The 20,124-nt window shown below is 37.5% G+C and overlaps 1 protein-coding gene across 1 annotated transcript in view; it reads right to left on the bottom strand.

The window, feature by feature from the left end:
* Positions 1–18,119, bottom strand: part of LOC136850986 (uncharacterized) — a 270,761-nt gene extending 252,642 nt beyond the window's left edge. The window contains exons 1-3 of the mRNA XM_067124960.1: positions 18,036–18,119; positions 16,410–16,461; positions 15,775–15,869 (exon numbers count right to left, since the gene is read on the bottom strand). Of these exons, the coding sequence (XP_066981061.1) occupies positions 15,775–15,869; positions 16,410–16,461; positions 18,036–18,119 (231 nt within the window). The remainder of the gene's footprint in view (positions 1–15,774; positions 15,870–16,409; positions 16,462–18,035) is intronic.
* Positions 18,120–20,124: the final 2,005 nt, after the last annotated feature.

Here is a 20,124-nt window from a genome sequence, read left to right as displayed (position 1 = left end):
TTATGGTATAAGGACCAACTAGGCCCTTGTAGGACGTCTAGTTTGATTTATAAATATTGGTGACCTGGATATAATTACGGATTTCTGTAGGAGCCACTAGATGTTTGCTCAAAGTAGGAATCGACTCCATAGGAGGTTCAGCTACCATACCAGTCCTGGGCAGAGTAGATTAACCTCCCCTAAACTTTAAAAAGTGCATGTAAGATTGTAGTATTTGATCTAATTTTCATTTTCTTTCATGTTTCCACTGAAAATATAGGGTTCCAGCACCAATTGTGGGATGGTGAAGTTGAGTGTAGCACCAAATTTTGCCGCTGCCATTTTTGGGGTAGGGGAAACACAAATGACATAACTATGGAGTGAATGGTCACATAAAAGTGAATGTTCTATCAAAATGTTTTCCTTGAGCCACTCTATAGGGTAGTATGGTCTGATATGCAAATTTATCAATAATGGGGTCAACAGAGGTCAATAGGTCAAAACTTTTGGGGAATGCCTATAACCTGACATTCTGGTGTGTGTATATAGCCATTGTACCATTGAACTAGAATATTATTCAGCTAGCAGCCTACAATATGCTTCAGAGAATTCCCTTTGTACATTTAACCCACGTATGTTCAATTATTTTCCAAACTAAGAACTATGTGACAAATAGAAAAAGGTTGTTTCAAAAATGCAAGGAAAACTGGCAGTCCTGCAGCAGTTACAGTATAAATGATTGCGGGTAATGTATGCCACAGCAAATCAACATCTGCCATGAAGTTGATACTTTTTTAGTTTATTTATAATAATCATTTATATGATTCACTTCATAATATGGAAATTGGATCCATGCAAAGGCCAACAAAGATCAAATACCTTGTACCGGGAAGGACACCTAATTTATCTAATTCCAAATTATAGGAAAGATAATACACCATATTAAAAGGGATGACATGGGCACCTTTTATCACACCCTGGCAGTTGTTGTATGAAATACCAATGGCCCCAAATGTGCACATTTTCAATCAGGTGTTTATTCAGTGTCATTGTTGTCACTGTCGCTGTGGTCACTGTCATTGTCATAATCACTGTTACTTTCACTTTCTTCTGACATATCACCCTCCTCATCTATGACCTTTTGTCAGTCAGACTTGAGGGCAATGGAGTTCCTTTAAACCATCGGCTGGGGTTCTAGTCTTCCATTGTTCATCATCCATCCATGATCCCTAGTTGGATGGGGGATTTCAGGCTTTGAAGAGTGTGCCCTCTTCCATATTACAGCTTAATAATTCACTCTCCTGGTGTGATCCTAAAGATAGTCTCTTGGTTGAGGAAATGCTGAAAGATCAATATTTTCTTTGAGTCCAATGAATTTCTTGGGCCATTACATTTTGAACCAAACATTTTGTACCTATGGCAGTGAACCTGTTGTGTTCTTGTATTACCACAGTACATTGTACATGTGGATTCCTCAGGTCCAAGGAAGAGGTCATCAGTAATCTCCCAGGACTCGCCAAGGCATTTGTATACTTCCTGATACCTAGTTTTTTTTTTTTTCTGAAGTATCTTTGAATGAGCTGATCATGTCAAATCTAGTTTAGGCGTGTAGGCCAAGCAGTCTAGGACAACAGTTAGAAGGGAATTCTTTTGACAGGTTACTGACATCAATCAAGTATCTCTTATTACCAGTGCCTGTATCAAAAAGCAGATGTACCTTCAAGTTTGATGCATAGTATAGTAAGATGAAAAAGATATCAGTGCCTGGACTTTGGGCATGCACAAAATATCCCTGATCTTCAGCATACAATTGCTTATGCGTCTGTTTCCTCCTGACTTGGCTTGAGAGATGGAATTTCAGATGTTGTAATTATTTACCATTTGTTCTCAGTTCATAGGCCTTCCCCTCACAAACTGCGATTACCTTCTTGTTTTGTATCTTTACCATGCTGCCTTCACTATACCAGACCTTGAGGAGCAACTCTACCAGTTGTTTCTTGTTGCTATCAATAATTAGGGATTCTTTCCATTTTTCTGGTCATCCGATATTCTCTCCCTGAACTATCTGATTTTCTCCACAGCCACGCAGTGATCTCTCCATGGACTTGATGGATTTCTGCATTTACCTATCCATGCTGAATACACTCTCAATTTTCAAGTTGTGGTAACTGACAAGACATTTTGACAGATTTGTTTAAATGTTCTTGGCATATCCTTCAACGAGTGGAAGATGGCACTCTGTCTTCGATATTCATTGTGTCCAGGTCAGAAGGAACAGGGACATCTTCTGTATCCTTTACTAGACTGTGATACCCCTTGCTTTTGCCTGTCTTCAGAAGGTTCCCATCTGGTGTCCCATTGGCTGGTGACAATAATTCTTGCAAGTCCAGTTTCTCTGGTTGTGTCTGTGACTTGAATGCTACATTCCCCTGTTGTTTGTACTCAGTATTTTTGTTGTTAGTGATCTTGACATGTTCCTTCTTGCTAATGTTTGCTAATATTTTCAGCTTCTGTTTAGTCAATGAAGCAAAGAAATTCTTATTCTGCTTTAGTCTGTCATTTATGAACTCATCTTTAGCTTGTTTTCCTCTCTCCTGTGTGTGCTGCTTCAATGTCCCTCGAAATAACAGGTGGTACAGGAGTATCAGACAGGATGCAGATCAGCTCATATTCTTCAACATCAAATGAGTTAAGGAAACTCTCCATTGCACTTACCGTTTTCACTGTGGTATTTTCATGCTTTCGAACCTGGGATTGTCAGGAATTATGATACCTGTTGTCCCTGCTTGATATGCCTTCCATATTTAACATCTAAAGCAACACATCCAGATACCAGGATCTCTCATGTGTAATTTTTGCTCAGCACCTGTCAGCTTTGTAGTTACCTAGTAGACCAAATGCACCAGCACCTCTTCCACCTGCTCCAGCATATGACTTTGCATGCTTCATGAAGGTTTCTTCGATGGTCTGGTTGATTGGGCAATGATTTCCCTCGAATATAGGACCAGGCAATGCTAATGGCACCACGTTGTAGCAATTCTGTTGCTCGTGGATGTGACTTCTTGATATCAGCCAAATGCATGGAGAAGAAGGTCAGGTACTAAGCATAATTTTGGCCATCAAAACTGAAGAATGAATCTGCATCATGCTCAGGCGCACTCCACACAGAAAGAAGTCCCTTGTTTTCACTGAAGGGAATGCTTCAAGCCAAATGTGATCTGTGTAAGCCAGCCTTGAGTGCAGTGGTCTTCAAAGAGTGCCATTCCTGACCTGAAGGCAGAATTCAATTTACTCAGACTTGTTTTTTTCTTATTTCTGGCAGCAAGTAGGTTGGCCACTTTTGACATCAGTTCATCTGGCAGGTTCAGTAATGACTGTCTGTCTCCACCTTTAAGCTTTGAAACTTTCTGAACAGCATCCTTTTAAGACCCCTAGCCACTGTTTTATGATAGCACATAGCCTAACTGTAAATTTTGCCAACCATTTCAAAGTAGGCACATACTGTATGAAGTAAACCTACCATAACTATGTGGTCCTTATAGGTGTTTGGGTTTTTCCATAGTATAGAGTACACCGCCATGCATACCCTCAAATTGAAAGTTGTGATTGTGTATCTCTGGACAGCTACATCTGTGCACTTTTTTTTTTTTTTTTTTTTTACATCATAAGGCACTTCTGGACGGTACTATTCTCTGTGATCAGATGATTTATCACTGGATAATAGTCTATTGTAATCAGGTTGGTAGGCTGAACAACTGTTTAAAAATGAAACAGACCCATCCTCTGACACACTGACCAGTTGTGCTACTAAGCATCCTGAAAATGCACCGTGAAATGTTTACCACATCTTCAGTTCATTCAATGGCATAATAAAAAAAGTCGCTTTGCACTCAACATTTATACATTGTTTTATGAAGTTGTCTGCCAACTATTATTTACAAAAAATGAGAAAAAGATGCTACTTTCAGAGTCATTTATGTTGATGCATTGCTATTGTTTGTGTGTAGTCTACTTGAGTAGCAAATGGTGCCACCATTCATTTTTTCCAGTACTGCTGAAACAGAAAGTCTTGAAGAAAAAAAATTAATCAGAGATCAATATTCACTAAACTTTTCATCCTGATGTTTCCTTCCAGACATGTCCGATTGGTGAGTTTACTGAGTGATCAATGATGAAACGTTGACTTTTAGAAATAGACTGTTAGAAATAGACTAATAATGCATCAACTTCAGGGCAGTTAGTGATCTGTTGTGTCATATGTTGCTTATAATCATTTATATTGTTACCACTCCAGAACTGCCAATTTTATTTGCATTTTTGAAACATGACCTTTTTCCATATGCCACATAGTCCTTAGTTTGGAAAATAATTGAACATAAGTGGATTGAATGTGCAAAAGGATATCTTTGAAGCAGACTGCAGGCTGCTAGCTGAACAATATTTCAGTTCAATTATACATACACACTGGAATGTCAGGTTTTAGGCATTCCATAAAATCTGTGAATTTTTGACCTCTGTTGACCCATTATAAATACATTTGCATATCAAACCATACTACCCTATAGACTGGCCCAAGAAAAACATTTTGGTAGGCATTGACCTCCCTGTGATTGTTCAGTCCATAGTTATGTCAATTTGTGTTTCCCCTACCCAAAAAGGGCAATGGTGAAATTTGGCACTATACCCAACTCCAACAATGCAGGAGTGGTGCTGAGTCCCCATATTTTCACTGGTAACATAAAAAAATTAAATATAGATCAAATTCTACAACTTACATACCCTTTTGTCAATTTTAGGGGTGCACAGTGAGCCTGCTGAGCCCACGGACTATACAGAGACCAGGATGTCCAACCCTGAACCATCTATTGTATGTAATCTTGCCAAAATATGTAAAACTGAAATTAGAATGAAAAAAAAAACTTATCGTTACTGGCCGAGGAAGTAATAAAACTGACTTACTTTTACTGGAAACAGTAAAAATTAATCTGCTTTTTCCCGAATTAAATACTTTTTTTCTCTACTCAGTTGTTTTTGTCTAGATGATTTATTTTTTCCTTTCACCTTCCTTCGTTATTGTTTCCTATACTGTTCTGTACTTTGTACCAGCAGGTCGGTTCATTTTCGCTGATGACTAATCCTTTTTGTATATATGATTTTTAAATATTATTTCTTAGCATTTTCTGTGACCCGTTTTCTGTGAATGTGACGTCATTGTGATGAATCCTTTATATTTTTAATATGCATTTTAGTACTCTTATTTGGATTTATGAATTTTAGAATTTAATACAGTAAAATTTCGTAAATCTTTAATATATGTATATATATATGAAACACTTAAGGATATTGATATATTATATTGTTGTTTTTTTATAGGTTAAGCAGTTTTCTTGGAGACATTCTGGGCAAAGGTAAATGGAAACAGTGACTATGTATTCAGTGAGTCAGTGCAGATGAAGGCTAGCATCAGTATGGCTTCTCACGGAGACAAGGGGGCAGCGTACCCTGGGTGATGTGCTGGCTATGCCGAGGGAAGTTATCGAGTTCCGGTGATCATTCGTGCGAGAGGGCGCTCTCATGGGCATGTCATAAGAAGTGTGAATGTTCCATTTTGAAAACAGGCTAGACATTGGGGTCTTGATTTCTTTGTGAAAAGATCCTCTTGGTTGGAGTACTATGAGTACTGCCTGTGAGGCAAGCTAAAACTTTATTTTCAAGAAGAACTGAATGGGTTTAATTAACTTTGTTTAACATGTACTGATTCTTTGCAGCAGATTACCATGCTGAATATCTTTTCCCCAATTTATTTTTTTATCATCTAAGTCTCTGATCTTATTGATTCTGACTTTACCATGTTTAATTTTGTGCATTTCTTTTGGGGTTGGTAAACGTGGGAAACATCCCACATTTATTTTTCTCTGTGCCTGTTTTTAAAAGTTGTGGTATTCCCTTTGTTTCCTTAGATGTATTGAATTAGAGGTCAAATAGATGGAGAGGAATGTGACTTTTCATGACTTTGGTCATGCTGACTTATTTTAACTCTTATGTTGTAAAGACTAATTTAGTGGAAGTTGATAGCACCATGTTATCTTACTTGGTTATTTTGAGGGTACCAATTCTAGGATGTAGATGTAATTCCCATTTCATTTTTATTTCATTTTAAACCACTTGCCATGTTAGATTACTGAATAAATTAAATTTTTTTAGTCATGTTTTTGCTGTTTTTACTTAGTTCAGTTAGTGACCTGGATAATGAGAGAGAGAGAGAGAGAGAGAGAGAGAGAGAGAGGGGAGCTGACGAGAGAGAGAGAGAATGTGCCGACCCAGTATGCAAGCTGGCCATTGCTACCAAGGAATCTTTGTCATATCAACATTGTTCTTAAAATAGATGTGGAAGGAGGTTTTGACCCTACCTGACCTTGCATAATAGGGCATAATAGTTGGTGGCAGCTTGATCTTAACAGCTTCTGAAGGGACTGGTATGAACATTACGCCGGAACAGGGAGTGTTCCCATAAGCTTTGAGATGTTCAGTTAGTAGTAATTTGATGGCCTAGGTGTTTTTTCCTTCGACTGCGATAGCTAGATGATTCGTGGTTAGTAGGTTATGGCCTGTGCTGGTGTGAATGAATTTGTGTGTTGTGAGAAGCGTCGGAGTGTTTTTTTCAGGTTGGGATATTGTTTCCAGGTATTTTTGCATCACAGAGGGTTTTGAAGACGAAGAAGGGATATTTTTATGTGAGTTTTTTTTATGGTGATTTATTGTTTAGCAGTGTAGAAAGGAATGAGGCAGTTCAAGGGCGTGTGAGTGTTTTTTTCTGATTACGATGCAAGTGACTCAGAGTTGCTGAGCAAAGTGACATACTTGTGATGAAGTTTAGTGGGTGGGAGTATCCTACTTCTTTCCCATTCTCTTTAAGTGCATTTTCTATGTAGGTGGGGGTAGACAGGTAGTTATAGCAGGCACGACTTGTACTTTTTTCCGCAACTGGCAGTTCACATCAGCGATTAGGAGCTAATAGGGGATTACAGAATACTCTTTTTTTTATTATTTTGGTTACTTTTGGGGAACTTGGGTTATTGTGTTGATAATTGCTTGACGGTTCTTGGGTTATTGGGAATAAATATTTTTTTACGATATTGGATAATCATTTCTTAGGATTCCTGTTTTTTTTTTGCCGCCTCTTTTTCTTTTTCTTCTCTCTCTGGGAATTTACCATTGGACATCACGAAGAATTACTTTTGGAATTTCTGTTAGTGTATGAAGTTGAGATCAGGTCGTGTTGTTGGGACTTGGAGTTTTATCAATCCCAACAATATGGTGGAGGGTGCCGTAGATAGGATAAGGTAACCCTCTTTCACAAGTTGACATCAGTTACCTCGGGGTTCAGCCATTCCCAGGGTTGGTTGATGGGGTTCTTCAGGCAACTCTTGAAATTTTTATTGAGGTGTACCGAATTACCTAGTTGCCAAGAAAATTACGGATGGGGCAGAGGCTTTGAATGAAGCAAAAGGATTCCTTAGTTTAGATAATGGGGACATACGACAAAGTTGTCAGAGTCATCAATTTGGAAATTGTAAGACATGGGACGATCTCAAGAAGTTTCTGAGGACAGCATATGGGACAGCTAAAGCTGTGGGACCCGAGAACTCAACCTAACCATTGACATTTGGCTATTCCAAACTTCAACAAAGCCCTTCAAACCGCAGGCTGAATCTCTGTGCCCTACACAACCATAGACTGACCTAAGTCTCTAATCACTATTTCCTCTCCTCATTATTGCAGCTTTCTTTTTTGTAAATAAATCCGCTAGTTTATCCTTGCCTGACCACAAATGTAAAATTTCCCAAGTCCTGCGAAAGGACACCCCTTACAGAAGAATACACAAGAAAAAATAATTTCCCCTGAAAGAATTCCCATACAGTAAGAAACCCAGAGTGTTAATCCCCTTTACCCTAACAATTAATCCCCAAAACTCAAAAGAGAGTACTAATCAAACCCACAATTAAATCCAAAGTTAATTAAACCCACAATTAAATTCAAAATTAATTAAACTCACAATTAAATCCAAAATACCATGTGAAAAAATAATGGGCAGACAGAGTGCACAGCTGACCGCAAAGTAGGTCAAGATGAACTTTGCATCTTCAAGGGCAAAAAAAAAAAAACACTCGGTCTCCCAAGTAAAGAGAATGGGAGTCTATCCACACTCACATATCGAAAACGAGACTCGAACAAACCGATGAGAGAGAGAGAGAGAGAGAGAGAGAGAGAGAGAGAGAGAGAGAGAGAGGAAAAAAAAAAAAAAAATCGTTCCCCTCCCCCTCAGTGCAATACCTCCCTCTATCTATCTCCGCATCCAAGGTCTGCCGAAGCACACAGAAAAAACGTCGAGTGCAAAACTTCGAAGACGCGTCAGCCTCTCCTGTCGTCTTGGCAAAGATTGCCGAGTAAGCTTACAGCAACTGCTTCTACCTTTTCATGCACACACATATTCACCCAAAATAAAACACGTACGTGTGTAATTATAAAAATAAAAAAAAAAACGTTTTAAAAAGTCTAAGAAATGTAAGCACACTTGCATAAGAAATGTTTACTCAGTAACTCAACAAATGTCAAATAAAATTATTTCCTAATAATCAAAGTCCCAGAGATAGTACAATAATAAAATACTCCCTTTATTAAATCCTAAACGCCGATGTGAACTGCTGACTGCTATATATAAAAAACAAACATATAAGCCACGCCCAAAATTCAAGTGCGTTGCCTATAGGATGGCACAGAATGCGAGAAACTCTGCCCAAACTAAAGACGTCACTGACATGTCACTCTGGGGATGATGCCACCACAGCCACCGCCCAAAAATGAGTTGCAGTGTAATACAAAAAAAAAATACAATCTGACATTAAAGTTAACAATAAAAAATGATAATACTTACGTATGCCTCTGCTTGACGGTGCGAGAATCTTCTCACCAAAGAGAGAGAGAGAGAGAGAGAGAGAGAGAGAGAGAGAGAGAAGAGAGAGAGAGAGAGAGAGAAAGGATCACTTGCACGTTTTCGCGTGTTTTACCACACACAAGCAGTCAAGATACCACAATTACATACACTGCGCACCCAAACATTCCCCAATATGAACTAAAGCCCAGAAATTCCTATGAACACACTAAAAAATTGCGCCCCGTAATGCATCATATTATGAACCAAACCTCGGTTCTTCAGGTTCCATCATCAATTACAGACAAATGGACTGGCAAGACTGGCAGAAGCCGAGACAACAACGGGGAAAGGGGAACAACAAAACCAGCAAAATAACCTTAAAACTAGTATATTAACATTAAGTAATGTACATATTTACAAATGAATCAACTTTGGTCAAAAGTAATTAAGTAAATCACATCAAACATATAATCCACGAGCCAATAAAAAAAATACCAGAGATGTAGCAAAATTGCAGTTACTTATAAACATTACCATAACAGCAAAAAGTAACAAACATCATATAAAAGAGAACAACATTTAAGCTAAATCAAACAAGCAATACAGACAGCATAAATAATAATATCAGTCAATCCACGGTATAACCAACTAACCATAGTAATATAATATACAAATATCTAAAAAGTCAATAAAGCAGCAAATATAAAGTAAATAGTAATCATAAACTTAAGTATCAAATAATACCAATATAATAATAATCACAATCTTCGTACAGTACAAAAAAAAAAAAAAAAAAAAAAACAGAACATCCACCATGAGATGTCAAGACCAGCATCAAAGGTTACCGAGGACGACCATCAAACTACTGCCGTGAAATCATCGAAACCACCGTGTGGGCAGCAAACAGGAATATCTCCACAAAACGCAGATGATCACGACAGAGTCGATGCAACAGCCACACTGCTGTCTCAGAGGAATACCCCCTCTCCACTGACGACTAAGGTTGAGCCACCAACTCATCTTCGATGACTTGGCTGAAGTTCCCATCATCAAAAACTGCAGAAGACAACAGGTAACAACTGCCTGCTACTAAACAAGTCCATGCTGCTATGCTGTCTAGACCTTGACTGGATGGCTGCCCAAACTTGACTAACGTTCTGCCGACGAAAGCAACAGACGTAAACTATAAACACAAAAAATAAGCACCACCGGGAGAGGAGCACCCACAACAAGGATACAATCGTTCCATACACAAAGCAAGCACTAAGCCTTACAATCATTAAACACACACAGAGACTTGCGCTCATGAAAGACTAACCCCAGTGCGTCTCAACAACAGCTTTCTAAGCTGAACTACTACTGAACCATCAAAGTCCTATTCTGAGATGCCAATACCAGTATTAATAAGATATGTCTCTTCGGAAATGTAACCTAATCCTATCTATTTATCTACTCAACTATCTATTCATATCTAACACCAGGAAGAAATCTCGTGCGATCCAGCTTTCACTGAGACGTAACTGACAAGATCAGAGCTCTTCACCACATAATCTTGCAATTATAAATGTATTTTAAATCACCTGGGACCTGCTGATATAGTTGCATATGATCCAGAAGCAATATAATAAAAAAATGATTATTTCTGACGCATTTGTGGAGCAAATGGTAACTACAATTTTGACCTCTTGATATTTCTGATTCTTGAAAGAAGAGGAAAGTCGTGTACATTTGACGCCACTCTGTATATACTTACCCTGATCAGTATCCAGTTCTCATCTGAGCCGGTGCAAGACTTCAGGCAGCTGTGGTTGCATGTTGCTGGGGTATTCGAAACGGTGTCACTGGGTAAGCAGCTGCCTGTGGTTGCAGGTATCCTTAGGCAACAGGACCCACATCAGATTTCAACAAGGCATTCCACTGTGGACGATCAGTGATCAAGTCATTGACTTTGTCATTGGTTCTAGGGTTAAATAGCACAATTTTACACAAGGACTAATAGATAATTGCGAGAACAATCGTTGGCAGATTGTTCCCTTGTTGCCTCCTCTATTTGTGTTTTTCTCAATTTGGCAAGTTGATGTCTGTCATGAGGTGTTCGGCAGCGTCAGTCAGGTCCAGGGCAGCAGCAAGTCTCAGTAGCAGAGCAGCAAAGATAATTTTTTGCCATGATGGTTGTCGTCTCGATTCTGTCATGGGCACCCGGAGTTGGAGGACTGTTCCTGAGGACTAGACGGTTGTCGTGTCGGCTCTGTTTAGTTGTCCTGCAGTGTTGGTTTTACAGCTCTTGATTTATTACTTTATGCTGCTTGTTTATTATTTATTGTTGCTATTGTTATTTATGATATTATGCTGCCTGTGAATTATTATGATTCTTTTGAATTGCTTAATTATGTGAATTTTATGTTGCTGCCTCATGTTTTGTTTATTCATTTGGTCATTTTAAGTTTTTTTCTCTCCTCGACCTGACTCACTTGTAAATTTTGTAAATAATAAACTAATACTAAGGTAACTTTTTGCTTTTGTTTTGTTCCTTCCTCCTTTGTTTATCACCTCTCATCAGTCATTACAGCCCAATTGCTTGTTTATGTTGCGAACCTGTTGATCCCGAGGTAGCGAGATCATTACAACAATGAGGTACTGAAATGACAAATAAGAGCTGATCTCATGGACAAAAAGACATAAGATTTCCTGAAAGTCCTCTACATGAAAGATAATAGGCTTGACTAAATATAAATAGACTAGTAGGTCGGCTTATAATAATAGCAAGTGTTACGGAATCATGTAGATATTTAAAAGAATTTTGAAGTAAAAAAATTTAGATAATTTTCTACAATTTGCAAGCCTGAGAAATGTATTTCATAGTCATCAACCTGTCTTTCTGTCTGGCTTCCTCCGGAGATTAAATATTACTGGATAGTTGAAAACATGTTAAAATCTCTCTCTCTCTCTCTCTCTCTCTCTCTCTCTCTCTCTCTCTCTGTAGCACCCTACCAACTGTGTGACGCCATAAGCAGGGCCATGTGATTTTATGCAAAAGACCATTTCCTCTGTGATTTTTGCTTGCGTATTCTGAGTTTTATGGTGTAACCTACAATACAGTTTTCCAAATTTATACTTCCTTTATTCTTACCATCTCCGTGTTGTAATGTGCACAGGACGTGCGAGGCCGTAAATGTTTTAAAATAAAACTTTTTTTTTTTTGCTTAAAGGAATTCAGTAGTTTTTTTATCATTTGTTAGAATGCATTATATTAAAACACCATGTTTATGGAGCGTTCACAGCTTTTATTAGAACAGTTACCTTAAAATGCCTTTAACATACATGCAGAGGGGTACTGCTGTAAATTGCAATTAAAGAATGTATCCTTTTCTCTTCTATATACAGTCTGACTATGCGATTCATGAAGTGCTTTTCCCTTTTATTTTTAATTCATATTGTTCCGGGATTGCGTGCTGATATACTACAGTATATTTCCAGTGACTCTTATGAATGCACTGTTATAATAAATCTCATAATTTCACCTGACTCTATAAGTATTTTTCAACATTCTGTCTGCTGTGGAGTCACTGAAATTACATCAGTAAATTCTTATTCCGTCTGGACTATCTAAATTCCGAACTAAAAGGGATCAGACCAATGAGATATTACTTTACATCTGTAGTGGTAATGAGCAAAAAAAAAAAAAAAAAAAAAAACATAACTAAAGAGAAGAATATGAATGATATATGGAAGAAGGGAGAGGGGAAGTGTTTGAAAAGTATCCAGTATTTATTTCTTGAGTGTGATCATTAGCACCCTAGCAAAATCTCTTGAGTGACCAAACAGCCTCAAATATTCCAAAATAATCGTGAGGAGATCTGATGAAAGTCATATATTACTTACTTTACTGTAGTAGCGTTGAGTCAAGGTGCCCAGGATTAATAGCCAAATAAATGAAAAGCTACATCCCAACTCGACAGCACGGGAATTATAGTTATAGTAGCCTCCTCCAATCGAGAAGTGAATATGGCAAAGATGTTTACACCAATCCCTGTGAGAGTAGCTGCCATTAGCTTGGAGGTCGCGCTTCGAAGTTTCTTCAGGTCTTCTTGAGAGAAGGCATCGCCATACTAATGAAGGAGAGAAAACCGAGATAAGAAAGTACTTGCGTAAAAGAACAAGCTTTAACATATTAACTTCAGTAACTTCGTGAGCTGTAATCCAAAGCAACAAGCACTTACATAGTTATCTTTCAAATAAACAGTCTCTAATTCATCAACTTTCACTGCTGCGTTTCCATAAGTAACAACAGTTATTTTGAGGACTGTTTTCTTCGTTCGATTCAGTCTATATAGTTTAGTTTATCTAAATCCAAAACCAGGTAATCACTTGTAGAATTCTTTAAATGCGCATCGGCGAACACTAAAGGCGTCCCTTAACTATCAACACTCCTCTTGTGCCAAAATATATTAGTTATTCTACTGTCGAGAAAGTATTTAGGAACACATGCCAGCCTGCTTGTATGATTAAAAGTGAAGTATTTAAGAAAACAAGAAGTATGAAATTCAGACTCTAAAGCACAGGCATGCTTTGACTGTATCAAACATAACAAAGCAAGCAGGAAAATTCCATAGCATCGGCCACTTCATATTTCTGTACAGAAGGTTCTATAGTAAATAAGTTCGGGAACTCTTATGTTTAGATTTCATTCACAGCCAAAAGGAAATAGAATATCAGTTCATGGACCAGCTTACTGCTTCAAATATAATATAGATGCTGAGTTGCATTCGTGGACTGCCATAGTGTCCAAGAAATTAGACACATGAGAGTGGGGAGGGGGAGGGGGAGGGGGAGGAGGAGAGCAAATGGGAAAGTTGAAAAGTCAGACGCAGAAATGAAGGAGGCTAGGGACCTGGGACGACACTTTGCAGTATTGTATCAAACACTCAGTCAATCATTGTTCAATGTTCATGTATATTTGCACATATACAGTGTGCAATTATCTTTTGGGCACAATAATTTGTCACATGCATTTTTATAATTTCTGAGAAGTACAGAGGCATATTTAGATAGCCACCTGGGGCTGGGGGAGGGAAACCCAGCTGAACTCAATACCTGTCCTTAGTCTTAGTTTCAAGGAATTCCTCTCATTGAGGTGTGGCTCAAAGATGTTTATGCAATATTAGATAATTATTTTAATGTTATATTTGCCACTGGTTCATATAGAAGTTTCATAATTACACTGCATTAAAGATATTAGGTGAAATATACAATATGTTTATATAAAATATATAAATATTTAATAAGTTGATATTATTGACAACATGTATGGAAATTTGGCACCTGATGAATTATTAAAGCATACGTAACTTAGTAGCTAGTTAATATAAAGGTTGTCAGATAAGCTTGAAGAAGGACTGCGGTTTCTGTTACTGCATAAATGGAATACTGGCTGGCTCTGCGCATGGATCTTGGTTGCTGAATCCACTATCTGAACTGCCCCTTGTAATAAGAAATAACCAACAACAACAAGCTGTGAACAAATATCTTAAATTAATACTTTAAAAGTAATAGGAGCTTTGTGTTCCACAGATAAACAATACATTTTAGAAACTTTACATCAAACATTTAACACATTAAGCATTAACACACTAAACATTTAACACACAATGATAACACATTTTGTCACTTATGATATAACAAGAGTGATCTCACACTTTATCACAAAAGAACCATCACCAAACACCAATCACTCTCTGTGCCGCCACGAAATACTCACGTTTGAGGGTTGGATGCGTGGCGAGGATGGAATGACAAAAATATGCAGAGAGAGCTCAAAAGTGAACTCTGTTTACTTAACCAACAATTAGATACTGGACAAGGTTATTTGAAAGAAAGCGATGTTCCCGAAACAACTGCCAATTCAACAATTAAAGCCCAAAACCAAATATATACAAAGAAAAGAATGGGGGCTTATCCTGACACTTAGTAAATAGGAAGGATTGGCAACATCTGCCAAGACCCACTGTGAAATGAGCCATTAAGGACAAAAACAGCTGAAGGAGCATGATTAAAAAAAAGACTCTGTCTAGAGATTAAGCTTAGAAGATGTGCGTATGTTTAGGTTCATTCTGACCTTTAAATATATAGCTAACCATTTTTTTTTTATTTTGTCTCGTGAATTTTCCAGTCTATAATATTGTCTCTCAGTTATAAGCAACAGTGATAAATGTATTTTTATTCTCTAAATAAGCTTTAAGGAAACAGTCTTGTGCGTAGACTAAGACTAGAGAACTACAGTGTGTATTTGTTTACATAAGCACTTAATCTGCTCTGATGCTCACAGGGTTTTTGGTAAACTAATACCAAAGAACTTTGTGTTCTAAACAGCTAGGAAAATAACCGTGTTTTGTGCCTTTTATCAGAATAACGGTTCCATCAAACTGAAATAGAAGTTGCCAAGACTTCTGTTTTACTGACATTACCTTAATTAATATTTTCTTCAGCACTCCTATTGATTTCATGAATTCTTTTCTCAATATCATTGGTCTTTGAACACCAAAACTCAGGTTGAGAACTAGTCCTTTTAATATTTTGTGATTCTCTAGACTGTATGTAGGCTGTAATTAGAAAATCTAGCCACATAATGTTTGACTGCAGTATGTTAAACTTCCAAGCGTAACAAACTTTACAGGAGGATGTGAAGAAACTTTAAAATATTCTTGACTGGAGGGTCCCTGCTGTGCTCTGAAGTAAGACTCCATGCTAGGGAGCTACAAAGTATACTAAAGTTTACTAATCTGTCTAGGTAATTTATTATGTAACCTGCGACACCAACCAACCTCCACAGAAACCGATAACGAATTAACGATGAGACTCACCGAAATGATGTATGTAATTGCAGATGCGAAAAAGATGTAGGAGCCGTTCACTAGAACTAGTAGGAACCCGTTGAATATAACCGTTAGATCTTTATCTGGTGGAAAGAAAAAAATGCGAGTTACCTAACTGATGCGCTTCTTGTCAAGGTCAGCATTGCCGAAGTGTTTATGAATTCCACTTTTTACCCAACTTTGTGTTGGCTGAAGCCCTCAAGTCTTGGGAGTTTTTTCTTTTGTCCAGATGGCTGTCCAGAGGGAGACTTGAATTCACCTCAACTGGTACGACTCTCAAGAAAGATCATCAGAAATTTGAAGGTACGTCCATACTGCAGTAAAACATGTCACAAACACATATCGGCAACTTATGGCACACACATGACAGCTAAGGTAAACGCAAGTCAGTGGCTTATTGTTAGCTCTAACCAGTGCTTCATACGATTATTCAGCATTTGCCAAGGATCCCTTATTCACTTTTACAGTTGTTGACTTGCTTTTCAACTTGTATGTGCTATATATGCGATAAATTGCCGACATGTGTTTATGACATATGAATGCATATTCGACGATAATGGCACCAAGTTGAAGAAAAATCATTAGAACTCTAAGAGTACAGAGTGAGATGCATTTAAACTTACATGACTTGAAGCAGAGTCCTGCTGCCACTCCAATACATGCAATCCAGGAGATCTGTTTATACAAATTATCCTTAGAGATCTGTGGAATATCTGTAACCTACTCAAGCAACAGTCAATTCACGTTGTCTAGATAATTCTACAGTGATCATCTGTGTGATGGATTTGTTCCAGATTGCAGGTGGTGGCTGCTTTGATGTTTTCATGGAGATCATCTGTTTGTATTCATCCTTTTCGACAGCTGGGTCTTTCGTGTCATCTCTACGGAGATTGTTTGTTTTTTTATTTGTGTGATGCTTCCCAGAGTTATGCAGTTTTGGTGTTATGTTTTGGTGCTGCATGATTATTAATTTTTGCTGCTGGTTTGTTAATGTATAATTGTTTATGCTGTCTGTTTACTACTGTTTATGCTGCATATTATTGTATAATTGTTTATGCTGCCTGTTTGCTATGGATATACCATTTGCTTATCATTTATGATGTAATCTGATTGTTTATGCTGTCTGTTCACTATTTATGATATTGTTTATGCTGCATGTAAGTTTATTCTGATGTAGCTCAAGTATCAATTGATTAGGGTTAACATTTTGACTCAAAGTAAAGTAACATTTACAATTGTTCATTGTTATTAATGTAATTGGTTTTAGGTTGAGTAACTTGAATAGCTACATTTTGTTATATTTGGAATTTATTGAACTGACTCTTGATTTTTTTTTTTAAACCACTATTGGTAATGATGTGATTATTTGCCAAACCTGACTCACTTGTAAATATGTATATATCTTATTACAATAAATTAATACTAAGGTCACTTTTGGGTATTGTCCTCTTCCTCCCCCTTTTTGCTCGTTACCTCTCGTCAGTCATTCCAGTCCATTTCTTTGTAATTGATGATGGAACCTGATAAACTGAGGTTTGTCTATAACAATAATATATATATATATATATATATATATATATATATATATATATATATATATATATATATATATATATATATATATATATATATATATATATATATATATATATATATATATATATATATATATATATATATATATATATATATATATATATATATATATATATATTGTATATATAGGAAACCACTTTATAATATAAACCCTATATTCTAAACTTATTTATAAAATAAATGTAGTATTTTTCATACTGATAACTAAATGAGGAAAGGCATGAGAAACTCAGCCCTAAATAACTTATACAAACCCATGCTCCTTTTTATAAAATAAATGTAGTATTTTTCATCTTAGACCTTTAACCTAAGACCTTTGGTGACTTCCTAAGACCTTGACTGTGCCTCCTTTAAGGTAAAAAGGTGAATGAAGACAGAAGTCTGCCAAAACCACCCAGAAAATTGTTGAGTCCCTTATAAAAACTAGGGAACATGGGTTACAAAAGTCACCAGTACTTCGAAGTGCTTGGCACAGAAAACAGACATCATGACTAAGCTATGATCCCAGCTCCTCTGAGAAGTGCCAGATCTTAATCCTCCGAGGGCATAAAAACACCAGGCACTGTAGCTTCACTCCGAGAACCCTACCTGGCACCAGATCCAACACTCATCCCCTTACTTGCTCCTCATTGAGCAAAACCCATGTGGCCAACCTTGTGACCAACTCCAATATCTTCCAAGTGTGACCCATTAAACGCATACCTCCATCCCTGGTGCATTTTGACAAGGCCCTCCATCGCTACATTATAAGGTAACATCGTAACTCGAGGTCACGTAACTTAAATCTCAGACAAAATTTCATCTTCTTTTCTGAAGTGCAATTTCTCACAAAGTCCTGGCTCAGTTAGCCCAGTGTGAAGTTTTAAAGTAAGCATTTCGCACCAGAATTGAGTTATCTTGACACCATATGTGCAACCCTCAATTTGCCAACATTGATATAATTTCTGTCCATAACCGCTTGCATTTTTCTAATTACAGATGGTGTTGCTAGCTGTGGAAAAAACTGCTTGTCTTGTGCTTCTTGCAGTGACATCCTCACTGCAATCATATCATCAGGGTCCCTCTCAAGAGGATCCCCCCATAGATTCTTCAATATTTGAACAATTGCTGAATTATTGACATTGAGGCAGAATATTACTTTCCCTACCTGTCATTCCGGATTCTTTTGACAGATGTGGTTAATTGTAAATGTATTCCACTGAAAGTAACCCAAGCAGTTCCTTGTTGAAATATGGCCTTTAGCCCAACTGTTTTTCTTTTAAAGGTCCAATTGACCTAGCAATTGCAGTCAGAGTAACAAGGTGTCATAGTGAGTCCCCTGGTTTCCAGCTAGACCCCATGATTTGATCCCTGAGCATGGAATACAATAAGTACGTCAGTTCAGTACCTTAAAAGTGGCAACCTTGCCAGGATTGCACCCTGCATCATTGCAAGGACTTTGCAACTTCCAGCTCCCAGCAAGTGGCTTCGCTAAAGCTGGATGCAAGGTTAGAAATGAACCTGACAACGTAAATCCTAAATAAGCACAAGCAAACAAGTTTCCACAGCATAAGTAAAGTGTTGTTATTTTTTTTTTTATCATAGGCGCAGATAAAATCGTGACTGTGAACAGTGTTAGGAAACAATAGGCCACATGCTTGCTAACGAGAGTTTTCATAGAAAAGGGAGAGCATATTTTCCAAAACACAAGCTTTGTGGCTGCTGCATGATAGTCTGCATGTCTTAACGACGAGGATTAGTTAGGCAGTGAAGTGCAAATACAAGTGATAAAGAAAGGCAATAGTGTGCTTATTTCCACCCTGTGCTCTGGACAATTTGTCATCCAATAATTAGCTAGGCTACACCATAAATTTGTGCCTCAAATTATTGCCTGTCCAGCAATTTTTGCTTGGCTGGATTATATGTCTTTCTCTCTCTCTCTCTCTCTCTCTCTCTCTCTCTCTCTCTCTCTCTCTCTCTCATCATAGCAAAAGCGCTAGGTTTTTCTTAAAAATCATGTTTAAAATTTTAAATAATTATTTTTTTGAAAAATCATTTCATTTACGGCCACATGAGCCATTGTCCACCTCAAAATTATTGCCTGTTGACCGTTATTTAACTACAATTAACCAAGCAATTTTCTTCATTCAGAAATCCCCCATCACTGAGCCGGGAACCCCATTCCAATAGCATTTATCTTTTTCAGAACTTTTTGCACAAGAGTTTGTTCACAGCAAACACCACGTGTTCACCCAGCTTCCCCGTCAAAACAATGGGAGTGCGACCATTGGATCAATAAACGTAGTATTTAATCACATGCCTGTCAGGCAAAAATTCATAAGTAGAGCAAAATTACATTACTTAAAATATTTGACTTGTGCATGATAGTTGTAAACATTTTGTACTCTTCATATTAGGGAAAATTAATTACTTCATCTCTGCACTGAGACTCATAACAGAGTCATATTATTTGCATTTGGTTATCTTTGTACTGTGGGAAGCCAGTTATTTATGCCAAGTTAAGGATGTGTGTTACCCAAAATGCGTTTTGAAGCATATGCTCATCTGCACCAACCATAGGTGTTTCTCAGCATAATAAATCCGTTCAATTACAAACGCCCACGTTCCATGGACACGCTATATTCGTTCCTTTGAGCAACCTTATGTCCAAGAACATGCTAGAATCGTTCACTTACAAACCTTTAAGTTATAGGAACTCCCTTAAATTCATTCAATTACGAATGCCCACGTTCTATGGACGCG

Source organism: Macrobrachium rosenbergii, chromosome 23 (assembly GCF_040412425.1).
Source record: "Macrobrachium rosenbergii isolate ZJJX-2024 chromosome 23, ASM4041242v1, whole genome shotgun sequence".
NCBI lineage: Eukaryota > Metazoa > Arthropoda > Malacostraca > Decapoda > Palaemonidae > Macrobrachium > Macrobrachium rosenbergii.
This window is presented reverse-complemented; position numbering and strand designations above follow the sequence as displayed.